The sequence below is a fragment of the Pyrgilauda ruficollis genome, unplaced genomic scaffold (assembly GCF_017590135.1).
Source record: "Pyrgilauda ruficollis isolate IOZ18807 unplaced genomic scaffold, ASM1759013v1 scaffold41, whole genome shotgun sequence".
Classification (NCBI taxonomy): Eukaryota; Metazoa; Chordata; class Aves; order Passeriformes; family Passeridae; genus Pyrgilauda; species Pyrgilauda ruficollis.
The window spans coordinates 4070899-4095681 of NW_024525601.1; the positions used below are offsets into that span (position 1 = coordinate 4070899).

General features: G+C 37.7%; 1 protein-coding gene across 8 annotated transcripts in view; it reads right to left on the reverse strand.

The window, feature by feature from the left end:
* The window catches only part of PTPRM (protein tyrosine phosphatase receptor type M), a 437865-nt gene that overhangs the window by 169622 nt on the left and 243460 nt on the right, over positions 1-24783 (reverse strand). For all 8 annotated transcript variants that reach the window (XM_041477609.1, XM_041477608.1, XM_041477613.1 and 5 more), the window contains exons 12-13: positions 4510-4783; positions 3339-3375 (exon numbers count right to left, since the gene is read on the reverse strand). In XM_041477609.1, the coding sequence (XP_041333543.1) occupies positions 3339-3375; positions 4510-4783 (311 nt within the window). The remainder of the gene's footprint in view (positions 1-3338; positions 3376-4509; positions 4784-24783) is intronic.

The following is a 24783-nucleotide window of genomic DNA, read 5'->3' on the forward strand; positions in this document are numbered from 1 at the left end:
AACTGAGGTTGCTTAAAATACACTTGATGGAATGAAAAAGTATTATCTAGCTACTGACCCCAGACATGCATTGGATCCAGTAGAATTAGGCTGCCCTTTTCTGGAGATAGGCTGTACCCTTCTAATAGGAAACCTGTCAATATGATAATAAGCTATCTGCTGCACTTGGTCTCTCATACAGCAACAAGGTTTTAATGTCTGCTAGTCGAGCACATGCTTGGCAGTAAAGCACATGCATTATTCCTGCTGACATCAACGGGAGGGAAGAGGGCACTCAAGGTACAGAACAGTTCTGCTGGATCTGGGACATGAACATTATGTCTGTATTACAGTTACGTGTTTTTATTTTTACAAAAAATTAGAAAGTGTATGGTGGGCCATGGAATGAAGATTGCATGACACTGACAAAACTAATTCTCAGTGACCTTAAGAAGGTCTTAAGGGCACCAACAACTGTATTATCTGGAGGTGAGATAATTAAAGGGAATATAACTAGCACGTGACAACTCTGCTCGTGACATGTTCTGAATCCCCATATTGGTCCTCAGACTTCAAATAGGCTAACCATAATGAGGTGGCTTGGCCAATCTCAGCTGGTTCAGTGGAGCAGTTTGAAAGTTGCCCTGAGTGACCTTGATCTTAGGAAGGGCTCTTGATCCTAGGAATGGCACAGGCCTTTATCCAGTAAAATACCTACATGTCTACTTTAGGATGGAACAGTTGTGAAGCAGTCAATGAGATTATTCTCTGTGTGCAAAAGCAGGTACATGATTGACTTGATTAGCGCCTAGCTGGTCCGAGCATGGTGCTAGGAACACCACGGCTGTGGGTTCAATCCCCACAGGCTGTTCACTTAAGAGCTGGATTCGATGATCCCTTGCAATTCAGAATATTCTGTGATTCTATCAAACCGTATGTCTTTTCACATACAAAGTAAAATCTACAGTATGTCTACTGATTCCGATGGCCTACACAAGGCTGTAGGTATTTTCAGGATCAGACCTCAATTCAAAAGATTGCACCAGTTTTATACATGAGTGGCCTGGAGCACTTCCTCTAGCTTTAAAACCACTGAACTTGAACTCCTGAGATAAGAGAAGCCCAGATTACAAATATTTCAGGAATCTTACTAGTATGGGAGAACTAAATGTAGTGCTGGAGAGCATTCCCAATCTTATTTGTCAGGAGCACTACAGCACGTAAATAGATGGACATAACAAGCACAGAGAGCTTAAGTAGCTTACTGTCTAGTAGCTACACTGTAGTCTCAAAGCTCAGTGGAAAATGGTGTTTAAGTGGAAGAAATCTGGCAGAGTAGCCAGAGTAGCCCTTGCTTACTGAGGTACAAACAACGTGAATGTACTGCGCTGTTCATGGGGATTAAACAGAAGGAGAGGAGATTGGGAGAGGACAACTTTATGTCTTGTTCCAGTGCAGGTATAGTGATTTCTGACCTACACACAGAGCATTTTTGCTGTTTGCTTCTAATGCAAATGTGGAAGGTCCAGAGAGGGCAGAGAATTCTGCTTTTCCTTGAAGTATATCAGTCAGATCCAAAGGGAAAACATCTGCGCAGACAGCTACTTTTAGTATCATATTAAAATATGTTATGGTCTTAATTTAATCTTTTTAAATTAATACATATTAAAAATATAATACAAGCATTCCATTTCAAATAATGGAAGTCAGTGCTTTACAGTATCCCCCAAGAAAATTGTGCACCAGGGACTAAAAATACCATCAAGGCTACCTCTGGTTTTAAAAAATGTCTTCACAACAACCTCTAACATTATTTTATTATGAAAAAATCAGAACTATGCTTTCAAAACAGGAATGTAGGGAGATTTTTTTAAAATAAAAGCTGCATTTCTCACATCTCCATTGCCAAATGGGTTAGCTCAAAGTAGCTTGTTGCTATGGGAGCTACTCTGATCCACAAAGTTACCCTCGCTTCTCAAATGAGAGAGTAAAAATTTTCAGTCAGTCAAGTAATTTAAATAGTTGAACATCCATTAGTGATCAGGAATACAAATCTTCAAAAAATTTAAAATCCATTCCTCCAATCATCTATTATGATTTCTGATGTACCCCAGTTCACCCCTGATAACTCTGAAGCTACTTGAAAACAATACAGGATTTCACTTGCATCTGGAATTAAACTCATCTGTATTATATTTGGATTGAGTTCAGATATTTGAACGATTTCTGTGGCTTAGTAATCAGTTAGTAAATTCAAATTAAAACTACTTCCTTTGGTTTGGAAAAGAGAAGAAGCCAGGAATCAGTTTGAAGAGGCATGAAAATGTATTTGTCAAATTAGGGAGTATACAAACTTTCAACAGCGGTAACTTTATGCTAACATTTCTGTTACTTTTAAGTAATGACATTCTCATCCCATTTAGACATAGAGGTGGTGATGAAATTGTGAAGTCTACATGTAAAGGAAATCATGGTGGAATCAGTTCCATTAGTCACTGAGACAAGAACGATGTCCTGCAGGGTGCAGTGGTATAGAGATGAAGCAGTTTTTGTTTTATGCTCTTGCCAGGTGCCCAAACTACCAGGTGGTATTACCTGTTACTACTCACAGCAGCAGGTTTTTTCCTGTTCCTCTACTGCCATCTCCAAGTCAATTGTACTATTTTATCACTTCTTTTTCAGGCTTTTAAGTTGCCACCAGCTAAAGGTACTAAAAAGGTGAGACTACAAAGATAATCACAGATAGATCTAGCGCCCAAAGATAAATAGATCAGCAATGTGTTTATGTTTCACTGTTTGGAGACAAAACCTATAGCCAGTACTGTCTCAATTATACATATTTGTCTCACAAATGGTAGTATCATCTGCTGACAGATGAGTAAATATAGCTGATCTGTCTCATTAAAATGAAGAACATGATTTCTCCACTTCTCTTTTATACAGCAATTAAGTTAAGGTAATTGCTTACAAGTAAGGGGCAATTTTTCACTACAGATGTATAAGCTGCCAGCATGTACTCTGCAATTGGCAATTTTACAACTCCACTATATAAATACATATACCTGTGTATGTAAGTACAAAATATTTATTTTGAGATCATATAAAAACCCAGAGCATATATTTTAAAAGCCCTGTGTTCAAGCAGACAACCAAAAGTAATTAATAAATTTATGATTACAAACAAACAAACAAGCAAATTTCCTAAATCTCAGCTAAGGATGCAAATGATTCTATGAAAATTCTATAATATGTTTAGTGATCTGTTTTAGCAATATAAACAGTTCTGGAAGTTTCCAATACCATGTGAGTGGAAGGTCAACAAGCTGAAGTACAGAATACATGACATAATCCCAACATACCTTTTGTGGCTACCCTGACGCAGTCGATTTTAGTTTCCTGTGTCAAACAAAGAGGAAGAAGGTCACATCTTGTGTTTTTAGACAGAGAAAGTCATCCATTATTCTATTCTTAAAAGTACTGATAAAATGTCAGAGTAGAATGTGCCTCATTCCATATTTAATTGCTTATTAGCTAACTCCAAAGTGCTTTCATAATATGGACAAGCACTGCTTGGGTATGGTATGTAAACATTTCACTTAAGATTCTTCTAAAAGTAGAAAATGTGAAAGATATTCACAGGAGCACAGGCAAGTGTTCAGCTTTTTATCTCTGGCAACATAATGACCTTGGGAGATTTTTCTTTTTCTTACAGAAAGAATAGTTTGAGGTATCATGTTAGACAACTTTAGGAAGAAAAAATAATCAATGGTGTTTCACATTTGTGCACTGTCGGTGCACTGCGAATGAGGGTGCATTATGGTTTCTGGCAGAAAACATTTCCAGGCTGTCAGCACTGACAGCCAAAGCTTATCAAGAATTGAAGGGCTCTGGGTAGGTCTGTCCAGGAAATGGAAAACAATTCCAGGAAGAATTAGTCTGATGAAACATGATGTGTGAGGATCTTTTTACACACTTTTCATTTCAGTTCCATCTACTTTTTCCTTTTACTTTGTTTGTAGAAAGGGACAAAAAAAAAAAAAAAAAAGTGACTTCTAATTCAATCAGGACAACCAAATGAGAAAAAGGGAGATCAAGATGTTACAAACTAAGGTAATAGGACTGGACATGCCAAGACAGATGTGCTAAAACCCACAATCGTGTTTGGCTTAAATGTAATGAAAGAAATCACAACATTTTCTTGTTCAAAGCAAGAAAAAAACCAAAAAGGAAGAAAAAAAGCCAGTCAAACATAGTCACTGGACAGGTTTTAGCAACAAGACAGAATGGTAACATAGTACTTTGCCTGCTCACTACTGACAAAATATGTGGTTTTCCCCTCCTCTTTCCTGTAACCTTTAATCATTAAGCAATATTGTGTTAGGAAAACTGCTGTTTTTTAAACTCAGTGTGTTAAATTTCATGGTTACTTCATTTTCTCATTAGCAACTAAATTGGGCATCCTGCTAGTTGATGCCAACCATTTATTTACACACAAACACTGTATAAAATCACGTCTGTTGCAAGACCTACCCCATTGGCTCTGCTAGCAGCTTGAAAATAGATGCTGTAGCTCTTATGAGGAAGAAGAGGAGTATTCCAGAAACCGCTGTAGGTTTTGTTATCACCAATAGTGAAAGGCTGAGCAGCTAGTAAACCATTGGCTGGAATCTCTGCAGCAAAGTAGTACTGGGAATTCAAGAGTGAGGCATTCTGGAAATGAATGGGCACTGGGTAGCACTTCAGGATTTCAGTTGTCTTTTTGGTCCTCCGTGGGCGCTCTTCCTCAACAACGATTTGATAGACACTAAGAATGTAGAAAGGAAGGAACAAAAGAAACAGTGGTTATTTTAAAACTTGGGCAGTCAAACCATCCTAAAACTGTAACTGTGTACCAGTATTTACTGGAAAAAAACAACTGTTAAAAGCAAAGAACACAGGAAAAAAATGACATTTTAATATTCAGGTGTATAAATTTGTGGAACAGATTCACGCTTTCAAATTCATTTTGCTCTGGAAAGACAAAAATAGCCATACACTCCACAACTTTTCACACAAATGAATGCACAGAACATTTTCCTGTTCAAACTCTGGTACAGAAAAAGTGTGTTTAATCAGTGCTAAAATGTGAAATTAAGTATTATTTTGTTCACCAAAGCAAGCATAAAGCTACAGAGTCCCTTCTCTAACCTGTTATCTTACCTAAATGAAATTAAATTAGTACTAAGATAAAAATGAAGACATAAATTACAGAGAGACAGGGACCAGTATTTGCTTAACTGTTGACATTATAAGTATTTATAAAAGCACAAAATAAAATTTCAGTGGCATACTGACTACTGCTGAGCAAGTATAAAACACTTTTTGATGGAAGTTACTATCACTCAGCAAAGCACTTCCACACATCTCATAGATAGCCATATTTTTCAGTTTCTGCATTCTGCAAAGCAAGTCAGGTTGCACTTGCAGTCTCTGCTGTACTGAGACCGACAGAGAACAGTCCATCCCTCTGCACTGTAAAGGTGCTATGGACATTCAAACAGGAACAAAGAAATTGCAATTTCTGCTGTATATGCAAACAGTGTAATCATTATACCCTTGCAGTTGCTGTAAAAGACTGAGTCAGTGCTTTTAAATTCGTGATGTGGGAGGTCCATGTCTCTAAAGAGGACTGGCTTACAAGTTTATTGCTTCACTGGGGACCAGTGATTCTTAATCAGTATTTGTCTCCTGGAATCTTGAATCCCAGTAAACAAGTCAGTCTAGATAATTAATGTCAAAGTGGCAACGTGTCCACATTTTTGCGTATCATCTACATCCAGTACAAGTTATGATCTCTCAAGCTGACAGTTCATAAAAACCAGCAATCTCTGTATAGGAAGCTTCTTAAAGACGAAATATCCACAGTCTTCTGACATGTTACTGTTCCACCATCCATAGGTAGAGAATTACGTTTACAGAAGATTCTGCCCGAAGTACAGAGACACATGGGCTGAGCCTCTGCAGGACCACCTCAGTCTGGACCCAACAGGGTTTATTGGCTTAGTTATATCCCTGCACAGCTGAGGCTACTTCCCTTCTGGAAGGGATGGTGCTTTAAGCAACCTGGTGGAGGGGAAGGCAGGCGTCCCTTGACCAGATTAGGGGGTCAGACTAGATAATCTTTGAAAGTCCCTTCCAACCCAAACTATTCCATGTTTCTATGACACCACCATTTAAGGTCTGCAGAGTCTTTATAGTCAAATATCACCAAGGGGCAGAAAATGCCTATTTTCTTGATCACCTTAACTGTTTTTCTACCAGACTTACTGATCATGTGCCACAGATCTTGTTGACTGTATTTTTGAGATCTAACATCTCCAATAGGAGATGCTGGACTTCTATGCCCACAAAAAATGCCCAGAAAGTTAATACTGAGAATGCACCTTTCCTTCTGCCTGATTTTATTTCAATATAAAATCAGGCATTTCAATATAAAATCAGCATTGAGCTTTAGCTCAGTGTTAACACACTTAAACCTATCTGCCTTCATGAAGATGTCTACACATCTACAGTTCCAAGAGAACTGGACAGAAAGAAGGTGTCCACTTTTAGGTCAATTTAATTGCATCTCAGACTCCATTGATTACAGTAACTAAATACTCAGCTCACATGTAGACATCTACAAGTGGACACTCATATTTAAATGTTTTAATTTAATGCTGAACTTCACACAGAAATCTAACCATGCATAAATTCAGTACAGCCAGGGACACAGGAATGTCTTGAGGGTTCACTTGAAGGCCTCTGCCTGTACATTTTGCAGCTCTGTGCAACAAGAAATATTCTGCTTCATATCAAGCAGAAACATTTTCATTAGTTGATTAATTCCATGCTGAGTAGTAAATGAAGGTCAATCCACAGCAATGTTTCTTTGATCCTGTGGGGACTGATTTGTAAAAAACCTAGCCATGGAATATCTACACTACAATCTTGTTATTTTCTTACAAATCAGTTTTTGACACGATTTTCACAATTAATTTTCTAGAACAAAAGAGAGCTGCTTAGAACTGGGACTCCAAGCTACTTTGTAGACAGCATGTTGCCTCCTCTAACTATTAATTTGCAGTGAATCTACAATACCATTTGCAAACTTAAATGGAGTATTGGAAAAAAAATGCAGGAGATGATGTAAACATTTATGCCTGCAAGATAGTGGAGCTGGATATGCTTGCCTAATACTGCAGCAAATGTAAGAATCCCACAGTTTCACCAAAGCATGGTGGATAGTAAACCAAGTTACTACTTTCTTGCAGCAGGCCTGAATGTAAGAGGAACTTCAGACCAGATAAGATAGCATGACTTGTTCAGTACTGGCTGAAATGAGGATTCTCTTTATTTTTCACTCAGTGATTAAAGCTCTAGACAGTAGACATTTTAGAAACATATCTGCCATTAAAATGCTCCTTTTCCTGTGGTAAATCCATATTTATTTATACTACATGCACTACTCCTTGTATACCTTTTAGATGCCTGCCATCTACTCATTTTCAGATACCTTAAAGAAAGAAGTAAGTTGACTGGAGCCATTTCAAACTCGAAATGTCTTTTAATCCTTACTCCACAAGACAAATTAGATTTGCAAGCATCTAGACCTCAAATCTATTTGCTCTTTAATAATTTAAGCACTGAAAGGTCAAACAACTCTTTTCTGTTCCCCTTCATCAAAGTCCAAGTGCTAATGAAAAATAACTAAATCCTATCTGCTGGCCAATTTCCACACACTGCTGTTTCTCTGATGTAAATTAACACATTATGAGCACCTGGGTCAATGGAAACCTGACAGAATTTTACCAGTGATACTTTTTACATTTGTACAAATGAGATCATCTTGCTAATGAATTTTACAAAATTACCCCAATTACAATTATAATCCAAAAGCTTTCTCTGGGTCTTACAATTAATATTACTTTCTTTAATATGTAACAGATGGACTGCCTACTCTGAAAAGGGTTCAAGCTCAGTGAACTGAGCTAGCACTGTGCCACAACTCTACTATTCCTCTTACATATCAGTCAGATTTCCCACTTGTTCAATGTTAACTTATTCCTTTTCCACACCTCTACATTTCAGAGAATAAAGTCTTCTTACCTGTAATCCACAAAACAAGTTCTACACTACAGTGAAATGTGCCAAAAGCATATTGGTTATCGGCAGCATTTAGACTGATTTTCCAGACGCAAAGAAATGTAATTTAAGTATAATTCATGTTACACAGTCCTACTATAGAATTTCAATGCCTTGGAAATTAAATTAAAAATTAATTTTTATAAATAAATAGTTCACTGTTGCATTGAGAAAGGAACACATGGCAGTTATTTTTAACCTAGGATTCAAATGCATCAAATTTGGACATTTAAAAAGGTGTATGGAAAAAAAAAATTTTTTTACACTGCTTTTTATTCTAACAATTCCAAACCAGTTCCAAATGTAAATGATTATGCAGAGATACAGATCTGAACACAGTACTTTAATTTTTGTAAGAAATTAAACATAGGTATTTACTGAATTTGGATTGCTGAAATTGGAATGGTGTGTCAATGTCTGATAAATACACTAATTTTTTTCAGAGTTGAAAAAGAGACACGAAAGCAGAAAGAAAACGTATTAGCATGGTAATAAAAGATGCTCAGATTACTTAGACAAATGACAATTTCAAAGAAGACTTAAGTATAAATCTAGCCTTAACTACATGAAATGATGTGTTTTGGTAACCTCCTGAATCAGGACATTACTCCACAGTGCTGGAATGCTGTAAATCAAATTTTAATTAATCAAAGACACATTCAAAGTTACAGAACAACTTTCCAAGAAGGACCTATTGGATGCATACGTAGAATTCAGGTGTCTTCGTACAGGAGTATATACATGTACATACTTAACATATACAATCTAGGCATTTATTGAAACTTATTAATCTATGATTACACCTAATTCCATAGTAATTCCAAATTCCAAACAAACGGAAAACAAGCTTGATTACTTCATTATTGAACTGTCAGCTCTATTTTGTCTCTCTTAAAGTGTTGATGCTTTATATAACTGAAGCTTTAAAGACATTTTTAGAATTAATTTCACAGATGGGAGATGGCCTAAGGAACTGAATATAAACAAAGACTATCTGAATTTATTTACTAGTCTTAATACAGCTGCTGTATGTGATCCTAGGCAAGTCAAACAACTATTATGGGCATCAGAAATCCAGTTGTATAATGAGAATAAGAAACCTTTTTATTCCTCCTCCAATTGTTTAAAATCTCTTCGAATTCTTATTATCCTTCATTTTTTTTTCCCATAAAAAATGTACAAAGTCTACAAAGCTCTTAAGGTCCACTAGGAGTGCCCTAATAAGCTGTGTAAACTGTTGGGCTACCTTGGCAGACTGTCACTGTAACACTCTTGAGCCTAATTTGAAGGTTTTTGCTCACTGTTTTAATGCTTACAATAGAGTCAAACAATAGAATAACCCTTAATGTACATATTGACCATTATTTCAGTTACTCATTCCCACAGCCCTATTTATCTGCATGCTAGAATCACTTTACTGCATTTTTCTATTAAAATACCAGTTCCAACAGAGGGCAAAATTAGGAAACCCAAACCCCATGCCATTATCACAGCTCTAAGTCCATGAAGAACCTGACTGCTCAAACCATAAGAGTCCCCACAGTTTGTAGGGTCCCCACAGTTTCAGCAAATCCTCTGTAGACCCTGAAAATTCTTCTGTCGTATTGTCATTAAGACTTTTAAAATGCATCAGTTGTTTTGTTCATGTTTTGTATCTAAAACTTCATATATCTTTGCTTGTCATGTGTTATGCAAGTTTATTGCCTAACATTATTTCTTGAAAAGAATACAGCCTTTTGACAGTTTTTTCTATATAATATGCAACATAAGTTCATCTCTGTCATCAGCTGTCTCTGACATGGTTATATCATATTTATATGGATTAACACTGGAGATACATATCTATTTCTCCATGCCCTTATACTGCACTAGATTGTTGTAATTCATCCTGTAACTTCAAATTTTACAGTTCTAGAAATTATATGTAATTATACATATGTAATGCACCTTGAAATGGAAGAGGGAAATTACTCTTTAAAGGACAGGAATTAATAATTTATGGTTAGCAGGCAAATAGAAAAAGGCTACAAGAAATTGCCACTAACTCTCCTCCTACTGTGCAAGAGCCTTATTTATTATAAGTGGATTAAACAAAGGTGATGAACAACCCCTGATTTATCAGGTGTCTCACCATCACAGCTACACAGGCATTGCCAGTGGGTGAGGAGTTCTAGCAACACCTAATATACAGTGAATAAAATATACTCTGTGTGCAGTCATTTCCAGAACAGATTCAAAACCAGAGAACCAGCTGAATAGCAGTCCTGTTCTGCTGACCACTGTCCCTGTGACCACTTTATATTTTATCAAAGGGGAAGCACACATGGTTCAACTGTGGACTAGAGGTAAGACCAGAGAGTTTCTGATTAGCAGCAGGACAAATGAGTGTACCTGCTAATGATGGAGAAGACTGTTTAACGTAGACACCTCTATTTCAAGGATGTTTTATTTAGGAGATCAGAGATTTTCTGGGTTTTATGCAAAATACAGCATTACTTACTATAGCTTCTAAAAAAAGGTGAAGAAGCTTAAAAAAAATCCCTTGTAGGAACATACTGTTCAGATATGAAAATATAAAACTTAAGAGTGAAGAAAAAACAAGCAGACTAAGCAAAACCTCTAAATTGATGATGCTGTACCAACAACAATGCCAACAAGTATTTCTAAAATCATACATTAATATGTAATTTATATGGGGGGGGGGGAAGTAATTTAGGCAATGCTGCAAATAATATTCGCACAACACATAATCATCAAAATTCTTGCAATGGTTCCCATTTAAGCACTTGACATACTAATGTTAGAGGTGTATTGCCTGTTTCTTTGAGTGAGTGAAGGGAATCTTAGATCCTTATAGCTTTTCAGAGTGAAGGGAGTCTTAAATCCTTCTGACTTTTCATTTGCATCTTTACTTGAAGCTAGGAGGTTCCATGTAAACAAAAGCTGTACCAGCTGCAGGTTTCTAACTTTGTGGAACAGTGGTTGCCTCACAAACTTAGAAAAGGTGCTAAGTAAATAAAATACTTTGTGCTACCAGCTTGTTCAAACTCAAATGGAATGATTCTACTTTCACACCTGCCTTTATTTACTAGCTTTGCAGGTCAAGAGATAAGTGGTTAGATTCTCCAAGGCAGGGCCTGTCTTCATTCTCAGGAAATACTATTACTGGCACCTGAAATTTTCAGCCCATGGGGAAAAAATAAAATTTAAGGAATCTTTTGGAATCAGACCTGACATGAACACAAGAGACTAATATGATACAACCCCTCCATTGTCATGCAAGGATCCCTATTTCTCAGATCAATCACAGCAGAAATACCTAAACGTCTGTAAAGGAGGAGATAAGACAGCTTAGGTTCGGTCCCCAGAGATAGTGCCAAATGTAAACTCTCAGGTGTCGTAATAAGCTTTATCTTCACAGACCCAAGTCCACTGGGGAACAGTATTCTGTTTTTTTAATGTAAAACTCCTAAGCTGCTTTGTGACTGCCCAACTCTTTTGTATGGATGGTCTCAAAGACTTAAAAGTCAGCATTTACAAAGGAGATTTTCTGGGAAAAATACATCCAAGCAAACCTCTCCTTAGCATTCCTATGGTTTTATACAGGAAATCCTGACAATTTTTCAAATGGAAAGCCTTATGTCACTGGAAGTTAAAGATATTTTCCTTGTTCTTTCCCCTAAGGACAGTCACCAGGGAAGGATATGACAACAGGTTCAATTCCCTTGAGAAGGAAAACATTTGCTGCATAGTATCTCAATTGCAGACAAGACGGACAGGCTCTGAAAACGGTAATCTAATGGCAACCACGAGTTCATAACACATTCAAATTCTTTTTCCAGCTGCAGAAGAAAGAATACATTTCTCTTTTGCAAATCTGGACTCCCTAGGATTTAAGGGATACATCAGAGCTTTGGCTCAGAAAACTGCACGAAGAAAACGTGCAAGGAAAAGGTGACAGCAATGCATGCTCCTTCCACTTTCCAGTGGCCAGATGGGTGCCACCTAGTCCTGATGACAGTGGGTGTTTAACTTTTTCTTTTATTTCCTAGCACAGAGATTCATTGTTTTAGAGAATGCAAGCACACTTGTCAGGGGCAGAGAGAGTCCAGCAAAGAGTGTCCATCTTCAGCCTTGTAATTGCAGGCAACCAAACACCATCCTTGAAACCTTTCTGATATGTTTTTGCCTTTAGATTCAGTTATCACAAATGACAATCCAAAATGCAGTTTTGTTTTGTTAGTAGAGAAGGGGAGACAGAGAGTGAAAAATCTTACAAGGATTTCAGTTTGTAATACTTTGTTATTTAGCAGGACAATAAAAATTGTGGCAGTAGATAATCGGTACTTGGTTTTACAACATATAGCCTGTTGATGGACTGCAGTTTTCACTTTGTCCCATCCATCCATCGCAAAAAATCAATAAATTCAATACATATGCTAACCTACACTTGTTCCAAAGAAGTATTAGTTTACTATTGAAACAGCATATTAAAATTTATAAGACCCATTTGCCCAACAAGTATATAAGTGGTGGTTAGACATAACGCCAACAATAACTGTGGCACAAGAGACTGCTCTGTTGTTATTGTGCACTGGCAGGGGAATCAAAACTGCTCTCTCAACCCTCCCAACCCCCCTAATCCTTGGTAAATATTGATGAAATGGTATATTTTTTCTCCCTGGTTATACTATGGTATGGTTAATTATTTGTAATTATTTAAATACTGGTGCCCAACTAGGACTTGGCAGTGTTATTACTGCACTGGCCTACAAGAGTGACTGTCATAATTACCACAAACAGGATGACAAAAATGACAGGATGCAACTATGCTTTCACAACTATTATGTACATTGCTACACCTGAAATTCCTTAATCATCAGAGTCTCCCCACACCCCTACCCTCCCAGGGGCTGAGTACTGCCTGACATTGATACCATCCATCTGATGAGACACAATGTCTTAGCAATTCTGCATACTTAGAAATAACAAAATTCTACCTCTCTCTCTTTCTTCTACAAGGTAATCATGTAAACCTCTTTGTTATTTTGTAGGGGAAGTTTTTAATTATTGTTTCTTCTGCTGAAAAAATTAAATGATCTAAAGTACTGCAAGCCACAAAACCCCCCTGTGATCAGAAACATACTTTTTCTGAAACACTTAAAACTTCACCATGGCTTGTGCTCTCCATACTTGATATAGATTTATGTATTTGGCTGCTTTTTCTTCAAACTCAGAAATGCCAAGAAAATATATAAATTTTGTACATAGCCTGTAGACCTGCACAACACAAAGTGAGTACAAAATGTAAATAAAATTAAGCCTGCTTAAAATAGTACTGTTTCACAAGGACTTCAAGGTAGTTTTCTAGGTGTAAGTAATATGACACAAGAGAGAATTTGGGTCTATATTCATAAATTATTTCTGCTATTAAATGCTGGACAAGAAAAGGACATCTTTGACTACAGAGCTCCCCTAATGTGCCCCATACAGTACCAAGGAGATCAATCTGCTAAATACTGGCTGCAAGTGACAAACTAAGAGGGGCACCAGAGTCCTGGCAATGTATTTTGCTGGCAGTGGTTTTTCCCGCCCCCCCCTTGGATGTTTTGGGGGTTTTTTGTTTGGCTGGGGGGTTGTTTGGTTTTTTGTTTGTGGGGGTTTTTTTTGGTTTGGTTTAATTTGTCTTTTTTTTCACAGAAAGAAAAAAGAAATATTGCAGACAAGTAATTGTGGATATGAAAAGAGAAAGAAAGAGACAAAACAAAACTAGGAAAAGATTGAAATATTCAAGAATACAAAAGTTTACACAAGGCAGAAATGTAGAGAAGAAAAGCAGAAAATAACAGATAACGTACTGAAAACAGCTTGACATGTATCATCCGGTTTGGTAAATAAGAAGTGAAAATAAAAAGCAGTTGTAGGAAAGATAAAATAAAAATGAAGTCTGTCTAATACAGACACACTTTAAACAAAGCATTTTTAACAACTTACACCCAGCTACTTTTTTTATAAATTACACTCAGTGTTTGTAGAAGATGTTTGATTTCATAGCTATGTTACAAAATCAAATACCTTTTACAAGAAAATTGTGCATAATTTATAAAATTTATTTATTTCATAATAGAGCTGAAAAATCATATTATGTACTTTCTTAAGATTGGGGGGGTGGGGGGGGTCGGGGATTGTTATCCAAGAATGATTGCCTACAAGATCTCTTTACACTCACTGTGATCTACTGAGCATTTTTTTAAATTGCTCAACCAATTGACGCATGGCTTCTTCCATAAATAACTCTGGTAAACGTAACCTTATGATCTTTTTAATAGGTATGTCACCATTAACTTTTTGGCAACAATAAAACATCTCTGCTGACGGCTCTTTAATGTTTAAGGGACAAAAATATCCCATTTACATTGACCAGGTACTGGGTTTTTTGAAGGCCATTTGAAACAGAAGATCCATCAAAGCCTTACAAATAGACTAACACACTACAAGTTTTACTGCAAGAAATCCAGAATGTTGTAATTCCATCTCTATTCCACATGTCATCTGTGATAGCCAGATCCCACCTTCAATATGCTCAGCTCCTTTTAGTATCTCCCCAACACTGGCTGGAAAAGAGGAGACACATGCTGCGGCTGCTTCTGGGCTCCATCCTCGCTTGCTGGCACGAGAATTGTAGCTCTCTGCTGATGGCCCACATAAAATGAACTAACTCATACTCTAACACAGCCTAACCCTCCAGATGCCAATCTGGGTCTTTCACAGAGATGCCAAACTATGTCAGAAACTCACTATTTATGCAACATTCAAACATTGCTTGAAAATTTCCAAGAGGTCCTCTATTAATGAGGGAAGGAAGGAACATACAGGCAGATGAACAGGATGATGATACTTAAGACTTGTTTTCTTAGGAAACCAGAAAAAAATCAGGTGTAAGCTTTAACTTATTCATGAGTCAGAAAGTTTAATTCTAATCTTGGACGTGTAATATAGCACACAGAAGACAAGGAGTACTCCCTTTCTTCATTTTACCAGTGAAAAGTTTTATTCCTACTGAGTAATGACTCAGTCCCTCTAGGAACCAGATACTATTGATCTCACTCCACACGCCTTTATGCTCTTAATTTAAACCCCAGCAGCAATATCACTAACTTCAATGATGCTGGTCTAAACTGAACTAACCTAAAGCTTTAGATCCTCCAGGGCTTTGAGACCGACTTCATTACCAAGCAGTACAAAACAAGGATGCCTCCTACTTTCTTTATGGTCTTCTCACGACTTGCCTTTAAAATGAATGCAAACCACAGAGAGACTGTGAGGTTACCAATTCTACAAAACAGACCACAAAGCCACTATTCTGAGATCTTCTGGTGGTCAACATGGAAAAACTGAATAAAAAATAAATAAATCATTTTCAGAGAGCGAGCTATACATTCAGCTGCTTACTATGCCACTCCCCGCCATTGCAAAGTTGTTCATAATCAGATAATTTACCTGTTTACAATCAGTAAATAGGTATCTTTTCCTCTTTTTCTTTAGAGTATTTCCAGTTATTTTAACTTGAGATACAGGAATGGAGAAAGCATGACATATTGACTTGCAGAAAGCTAAACAGATTGTCCCTATCCTCACCAGAAATAAAACTGTGCTCTCATCTGCATTGATCCCCAGGGCTTGACCTCCTAGGCCATCCTTCCCACCACAGCAAGGCCACACATTCCTGCAGCCAGAAACACACTGCAGGTCCTCTCCTGACCATGTGAGGAGGCTTAGCTCTTCATCTGCAACAAGAGCTCTCCGCTGGGGAAGAAGGGCCTACTCATTCTCTAAGCAACTTCGTTTTGTACAAACAACTAAAAATAATTTTAAAAGAAAGCTGCAGGTGTAGATTTCAAGAGGCTATTTCTGCTGTTAACAAACAATGAACAAACCAATGAACAAGCAGAGCTTGTTCTGTACTATCCTGCTGCTGATCTGTTCTTAATCTGAGTACTTTCTTCCAGTAATCACCTATTCAAAGCAGTGAGGGAAGAAGGAAGAGGGTGAGAGGGAAATGGGAAGAGGGATGCAGAGGAAAAAAGAGAGAGACAGAGAGGGAGAGGCAGAGGGGGTGGGAGACTTCTGTGTAAAATCCTGCTGAGAAGAGGAATGCCAGTTAGTCACAAGTTATGTGGGAAGTTTTTATAATGAAAACCACCCATCATCCAAGGTACCTAGGTTTATTAAATGTTTCTCTCCTGTCTTGTTTACAGATATTTATATGATAAGAGTTTCTCCATCTTTCAAAATTTATATTAAAAATACCTTATTTCCATAAGAATAGCTTAGAGTAACACCCACAATCCCCTTGGTATGCAGTGTAGCACAAAGAAATCATTTTGGTTTATGCCAGTTTAAAGGACAAATAGCAAATCAACTTAGATGTTCAGATTTTTACATTTGTCATGCTGTGTAGGTGTTTGTGCTTAGCAGAGCTCAGAGGACAGTGTGTAACTCTTAGTAAAAAGAGCATATGACCTAAATTGGTCTTGCTCATAAAATATAATAATGAAAACAGTTAATAGCTGGTCTTGCAAAGACCACTTTTGTTAGATGCCACATGTCTGATATAACAACACAACACTGAAGATTTCATTCTTGTAACTTTAATTTCTCTTTGTCCTGGCTTGATCAAGATAAGATCAGTTCTGAATTGCTTTGGAATATTAGCTGGTTACCATGAATTTATTTTGTCTTCTCTCAGCCATAACTCATTACGTGGCATTTGCTTGGCATCAATAAGTCACTATGGCTTTTGTGTGTGTGTGCGTGTGTGGGAGCGTGCGTGTGGCTCAATACCCTGCTGCTAGGCTATTTAGTGATAAAATCTGATATAATAAAATATTAATTACAGCTGAAAGGTTGGGTGAGAAATATGAACTCAATTACAGTCCCACATTGTGAACAAAGGGCATGGTGAAAAAATCCTTTAGTTATAGATGTTTGGGATAATAAAAGAACAACTAGAACATCAGACTCAAACTGAGCGCTCCCTAAAAGGCCACCTGTTATTAATCTTCACATCAGGCATAGAAAGTCAAGTAAATGAGGTCAAGATGAAAGACTTTTGCTGCTGACTTTTTTTACTTAACTAATTTAAAGCTTTATCTAAGTATTTTTCTTTGATGTCACTGCAATTTAGTAATTAGAAATTTGTAACAAGCACAAGGATACAGCAATTGTAATGAAAGGTTGGATATCATTTATAGTGTGCAAAATGATCACCTTATATGGTGGCAAGAATTAGCAGTTTTTTCTAGAAGTTTTCATTTGAGTCAGATTGCCAGTTTCTCAGAACCAAACTGTAAGCAGTTGTGGTTAGTTGTGGTCTTAGAAAGCCTCTTTTTTGGTTTATTTGTTTTTGAAAAAATACCAGAAGTGGAATATAAGTTATTCTAAGACTTCTTAATACATACATTTTTGTTCATCTGTTTGATTTACCTGAGTGTGAAGTCAGATGCATTACCAAAGATTTACTGGATGTGACCAGATTGCAAACAAGCACAACTGTGATCCTAAGTTAGTCCAAATCAAATAACATGACCTTGAAATCCTATGCTTAGTAGTGAATCATAAGAACTAAGAAATATTATCTATTACTGCAGGCTAAAATGTGCCATTAGATCATAAAATAAAATCCTCATTTTCTGATGAACTGTGTTCTCTGTAAACATTGTTTTCTATTTCAACAAATTTTGCTGAAACTATGGCAATATATTTTGGTACCAAGCCAGAGAACAGACTTCCAATGAATTTACATTTATGATACTTGGAACAATCCAAAGACCATTTCAAAGCTTCTTAATCAGCTTTATGTTCTTTGCTTAATTTCTTTTTAAAAAGAACACAGAAAAACGATAAGTTCATAAGTATAAGATAAAAGTATCTTGGTACAGCAAGCAAAGTGCTTTTATAAGCCAATATTACACCATTTAACTCACCAGTTTTCAGGTTGCCAAAGCCAATTTACAGAACAACAGGATAGCATGGAAAAAAGAGTAAAGTCTTGTCACAGTTTAAAATAAATTAAAGAAAGCAAAACTGTCTAAAATAATTTAGTCTAAAAAAGAACAAAGTTACAGAGGATCTGAAGGAAATATTCAAAATGGAAAGCCATGTCAGGGCTGACTGTTCCTTTCTTTTCAGTCTGTCACAGAGAAGGAAAATGCTGATGCACAATGGTACTGCGGTACAGATCAATGAGGAAGATACAAAAGAAAATTCCAGGAGTCTGAACACATGCAAACCAATATGCAACAATCTGTAAGATCACACAGCCCATCTTACCAGAATCAGAAGTATCACTTCTGCAAGTGTATGTCTAACTTTCTGATACTCAAAGACAGCTCACTGCTGCTTGAAAATTGCTTACAACTGGAATGTAAAGGTTCATTACAACACACTTTCAGCTCCAGCAAAGTTGTTGGCACCCAAACCGTCAGATTCCACCTGGTTCCATCCTGCTACGTGAGGCACAAAGAAACAGACTAGGTATTTTTCTTATTATAGAGTATGATGCAATGGTGTTACCCTATCTTCACAAATTCTGTAGAAAATAGATCTAGCAAGGTCTGAATGACCAGTTTACATGGATTCTCAAGAAAAGAGGAAGGCCAAATCCCACCTAACAGAGGCTTTATGTCTAAAGTACCTAACAGGTACTTTATGTCTAAATGAGTATGTTATGTCACATCTACTAAATAGCTCTGTGATTCAAGTATCTGTTTTTAAATAAATATAGTATGTTGTTTTCATTCTACAGTCTTCAGGGTAGGTGGATACTCTACTGGAGTTAAAAGACATGGAGTAACACAAAGAAGCAGCAGTCTTCGTGCAAACCTGCCTAAGTAATATCTACTTTCAAAGAAATCCAGGGCTACTTTCAAACAAGATTTCTTCCTCAATAGCCATGAAGGAGATCAATAGCCACACAAAGTTAAATTAGAAGAACAATGAAAAAAATACCTGGAGAAATGATGTGATGTCCTTAAGGAAAGGGAACGTTCCCTCAGATCTAAATCCATGCATAAATGATAAAGATACACCATTGCTCAGCCTCCTGTATTCAACTCCCAATTTATCCATGTTATATGTGATGCTGCCTCCTAGAGCAGTGGTTTTCATTCTGTTCTCCACAAACTTGTAGAAAATGCAGTTTGCAGAAGGTAAGAAAAACATAACAGCTTAGGGATTTCAAATCACAACAACATGATCTGCATGTATGCTGAAATATCTTCAGGGCTTTGTGAAATTAAAAAATAATTCTATTAAGAGAAACTGATCATAAAGATTAAAAGTGATATTCTAGTTCAATGTTTTCTAGTAAAAACCAGACTACTGCAATGCTGTAACTATGCCCTGGAGAGTGTCCATGAGGTGTGGACAGTCTGCAAATGCACCAATGTTCATGGACATGACTATGGCCAGTTGCACCACTTTTATTTACGAATGTGAATTAACATGCACATGCAAATTGATCAAGGAGCCTGGATATTACACAGAAATTAAGCAGTAGGATTTAGAGCAGGAGATCTGCTAATGGATTAATAACACTATTAACACTAAATATATCCTACATCTTCTATAAAGCTGTGCACTGGAAATTCACTACTGAATTGAGCCGGGGAATGAAGAAAATAGACTTATTAAAATGAGCAGTTTATAAGTAGAGGGAGAATGCTTATTTTCTCCCTTTATTCAAGGTTGCTTTGCAATCTGCTGGTTTGTGTACAGCACAGGAAGAAAAATATTTGCTGAGGCAGCTGACTGAATATACAAGCCAATTTCAACAGGTTTTTTGATTCAAAGCTTGAAAACTGTTTACTGCTCATTAAAGCACTCACAGAGGATATGAAGTTTTTCATCTATTCAGGGAGAGAATTCAAAGTAGAGCATAGAGAAACTAGCTCAAACAGATCCACTACAGTCCTTCAAGATGTGCTCTCATTTGTCCATTTTTTCCTGGCCAGATGTTTTGTTTTCATGGGAAAATTGGTGGGAAGCAGCACATGCCTGTGCTTCAATTGCAGCTACAGAGGCCAGTGTTATCACTTAAGCACCCAAGGCACAGGCACATTTTCTCCTGCTGGCTCTGCTGTAGGAGAGCAAGACCACAACAAAAATAACCACAACGGAATTCTCGCCTCTCAATGCTATCGTCTCTTTCCACAACTTAAATGCAGTGGGTTCCGGTCCAGCAATTTGGAAACGGAGATTACTGTGTCCATTTTCATTCTTTCTTCCCTACAAAAAAGCTCTGCAGGGCACTTTAATCAGCAGTGCAAAACGACGCAGGCAGACACAGAACACAAGTCAGTTTTTGTGGCATTGTCCCCAGTTTTCAGGACTTCTGTGGATAAACACAAGGCTGACCTTCTATTCTGTCAGTGAAGGTGTAACTCTTCCTCCTCCCTGCTCTGGGAATGACTCTAGTAGGATTAGGTGGCACAGAAACCTTGGCAGCACGACATTGTACAGCTCTTCCCACAGGAAATCTGGCTGTAGATAAAAGATTCTGCACAGTTCAGGATTAGCACAACTGTTAAATACAGATGAGATTTTGGCCTTGTGCTTCTACTACCCTACAAGGCTAATCTTGAAAACAGCTTCAACTCCAGATGGGAGAATGCAGTTAATTCATCTGTCCTCATCTGATTTCCCCATGGAACTTTCTCCCTAAATTCAACATTTTTACAATGCGTTACACATCTACCCTACCACTCTCTGATGCTGTTTTAGGCTGAGGCTTTTACACTTCTGATTAAAGAGCTGCTGCTCTTAGTTGTAGAGCCCAGTAAGTGACTCTAATGTTTCTTTGTGTCATTTAATGTAATCCAGTTGAGCAGATTAGCTTTTACTTAGCAATGCTTTAGAGTCATGATGCTTGTTGTAAATGCCAGTGATTTCCTTTCCTACTTAAATGAACAGTGTGACAGAAAGTTTACATATTAATATTCAGCAAAAAGAATACTCCTTCAGCATCAAGTGTGGGGAATGACAGTGTTTCACTTGGAGTGCATCTATAGCTTTTCTTCCTCTTTCCATGCAGCACTTCTCTTTATCCTTTTGTTTCCTTTAACACTACTAAGTATCAAATAAAAGCATTTATTTGATTGCTTGCAATGCATGATCAAAACGCTTTAGTACAAATGGTTCAATGGTTTAGAATGGTTCAATCAAAAATTTATACTGAGAGCTAGGAATTGCCCCAAATTACTTTGTTCCAGAAACCACAGTCCTCCTACTGTACATTTAAATATTAGCAACAGAATTCTTTTTAATGCAGCCATTTAGTGTTTGCTAGTGAATAAAGGCCTCATACAAACTTGCTCAAAATGCACAATACTGAAGAAAAATTCCTAATGTCAATGGTAGTATGGAAATGCACCATTATCAAAGAATCTGTAGAAAAGCCAGTTAAAGTGGTACTGATTACTACTGTGTTGCAACCTACATTATTAAAAAAATCCCATTGATTTTTTGCTCCTTGTCACTCAGTCACCTCTGATCCATGTGAGAACCTTGACAAAAGTTTGTGCTCTTTTGGGGGTTGTCATGTACAGAACACTGAAAAACAGCCATAGTGCTGTTGACTTCAACTAGCACCACCTTCCTGACAGGTACATATACCTGTTTCAATTCACCACTGCCTAGATTTGTACATATGGTCTCTGAACTAAAACTGCTCTCCTTCCCCTTTGAAGTTTATTCCTCTGATGCATTTTTAGAAAATAACCAATTCTTCTCTTGGCCTTAACTGGCTAGTTAAAAAACAACTTGAGCTCTTTTGGTTCCTTCACATGTAACACAGGTTTTCTGTGATCATTTATGCCAAAACACTCCACTGTTGTAGTGCCAGTACATTGGTATTTCTTGGTAGATCAGAACAAGGCACAGGAGCTCACACGAGGTCCTGCCAGTGTCTTGTACAATGATGCTGATATCCTGTCACCTTTGCTAGAAACCCCACCTGCTGAGTACAGTCTATTTGCCTATTTCACAGCCATGCTGTGTTTTGATGATTCACAGTCATACTGCAAGCCATTCACACACACTTTCTTCTTCTTTGTTATTTCCAAAAATGAGCCTCCATCTTACAACATGCATCCTTCTTATTAGCTCATAAAAGGCAAACTTTGCATCTCATCCTGAAGGCTATTCAGTATTTTCTGTGCAACATTCCAATCCAGCGCTGCAGGCAGGATTACTGTCTAACGGCTCAAAATGTGTTATATTTTAGATCTATAAACAAAACAGGCACTGGGCCACTTCTTAGCTGGTAATTCAGTATGTCACTATACAGCACAGTGAACATGTACTTACATCACAGGCTCTGTTTCAGAGCTCTTATGAACCACTTAGAAAAACAAATTTAATTCAAATACTTATGAAAGAAAAGGAACTGAATCTTGAGAATCACAAAAAATAGAAAGCATATGGCATAGCTAGAGCACAGAAATATTGATGTGCAACACTGCCAAGGCTCCAGCACCAGCAGGGGCCAAGCAGCCAGGGCTTCCAGTATGACCTGCAAGCCTGACCTGAGCTCTCATTGAGTCAAACGGGTGAGCAAAGACCAAAGGTGACACCACACTTTTTACTTGGGACACCTCCCTTTGGCATCTAGAATTTGAGATGAAAAATACTGATACTTTCCAAAAACAAAAGAATGGAGGTAAGATGAAAAGCTACAGTAATTTCATATGGGCAAGGATATGGGTAGTGACATACATTATACACATTAAGGTCAACAGAGAAAGCTCCCAGAGAGAGCAATGGGTTATACATGCCTGACTTTTCCTAACCCCAGTTTTACAGGAATTTAGAATGGGTCACTCAGCACTGTAGCTACAAACTAACATACATGTGGATGCTGCCAGAAAATTACTTTGAAATCTCTCCACAAAGTACATCCACACATAATCCCGTTGCACAGCCACTGGGGAAATGTAACTGGCCCACATACTATGCCTTCAGTCCTTCCAGAGCACGCAGTAAAATGAAAACAAATCCCTGGCACACTTCAGTAAGCACAGAGCAACAGCACCTCTTTCTTACATTTTCAAGGAGTGCTCTGGTTGTTCTGCATCTGAACTTGGGTATATTCAAACTGAGTACTCCTTCAAAAATCACGCAGTGCAGTAATTTCCACTGACGTTCATAATTCCTTCACTGTGGTCCCTACATTAAACACCTCCTTCTCTCAAGGCAAGCACCCAGAAGGACATTTGAGTCACCTACACACTCAGTGGGAGAAATATGTCTCTACAACTCCAGAGGGCTACTATGACACGAAGGCAGGATTGTACCTCTCACACTGTCTCCACAGGATGATCAATGCTCTTAATTGAAGACCTTCCTAAACTCAGACAGAAGCAGATGCTTACATTTAAAGACCTAAAATACACTTTATTTGGGATTTTTACCGTACAGGTCTACATCTGCTTAAGATACAAGTGTCTGAGCTCTCTCAGGAGAGATGTGACATGCATACCAGCTTTTTCCACACTAATCTAACAACTCCAGCAGGTTTGCAGAAGTCAGAGGCTGGGGTTAAATACTGTTTTCAAACTGAGAGGCTTTCACCACACTGCTCCCACACCCCAACCATCTGTACAGCATTACTGTGGTCTCCTGCTGAGGCTGGCCTAGCATGAAAACACAAATACAAGAAAAATTAGAGGGCTAGGAGAGTGCACATGATGAATCCTGTCTAATCAAATGGAGACTCTCTTTCTTCTGTCCATTATTTTTGTTTTTATTTAAATACCATCTAAATTGTAACACACCACAAGTTCCATGAGAAAAGAACATGGACTTCAGGTCTCTTGTTTGCCTGAGAGGAGCTTCAGGAACTTTGTACTTCTAGTTAGAGGTTTTTGCTGCTTTATTGGAAACACATGATACTTGAAAACAGGCTGGTGGCTCAGACTTGCTAACACCAAGCTGCTTAAAATCCATCTAAGCTATTTATGCAACACTGTCCTCCCTGCTAAATTGCTGGAAAGGACCCCAGCAGGGCTGTGGCATCAGCCAGCTACCACTCTCCCCAAAATTCCCAGACATGAATCAGGGCCCATTCCCAAATGGCAATCTGTTAAGGGGTCCTGGTCCTAAGTGCCTGGGAGCTCTGCAGTATCAATATGGACTGGTTTTAGCAAGTTGGCCTCAGCACAAGAAAATGGTACTGGACATACAAATTTCACTGATAAATATGTGCATATTTACCTAAAGTCTGAGCTCAAGTACATTAATCTAAGCATTGAGTAGCCATCCCTCTTAAAGTGATCATGAAAAAATGACCCTGTTCAAAGACTGAGCTGTCCATTTTAGTAAGCAGATTTAAGAAAAACATGTTTTATCAATTCTGACTTAAGTTGGCAATCCAGACCAGCAAAACAGGTGTGAGTTCCATGAGTTAATGATTCACTGTTTGAATTGTTGATGGACTTCAGCCTTCATGAGGGAGACTGGAAAAACGAAGCACTTCAAAGGATCTTAACAAAGAACTGGCAGAGATGAACTGGACCATCATGCTGTCAGAATGAGAGGTAAGCAATACAGAGAAGACTATCATAAGGGATTTTACGAAGATAT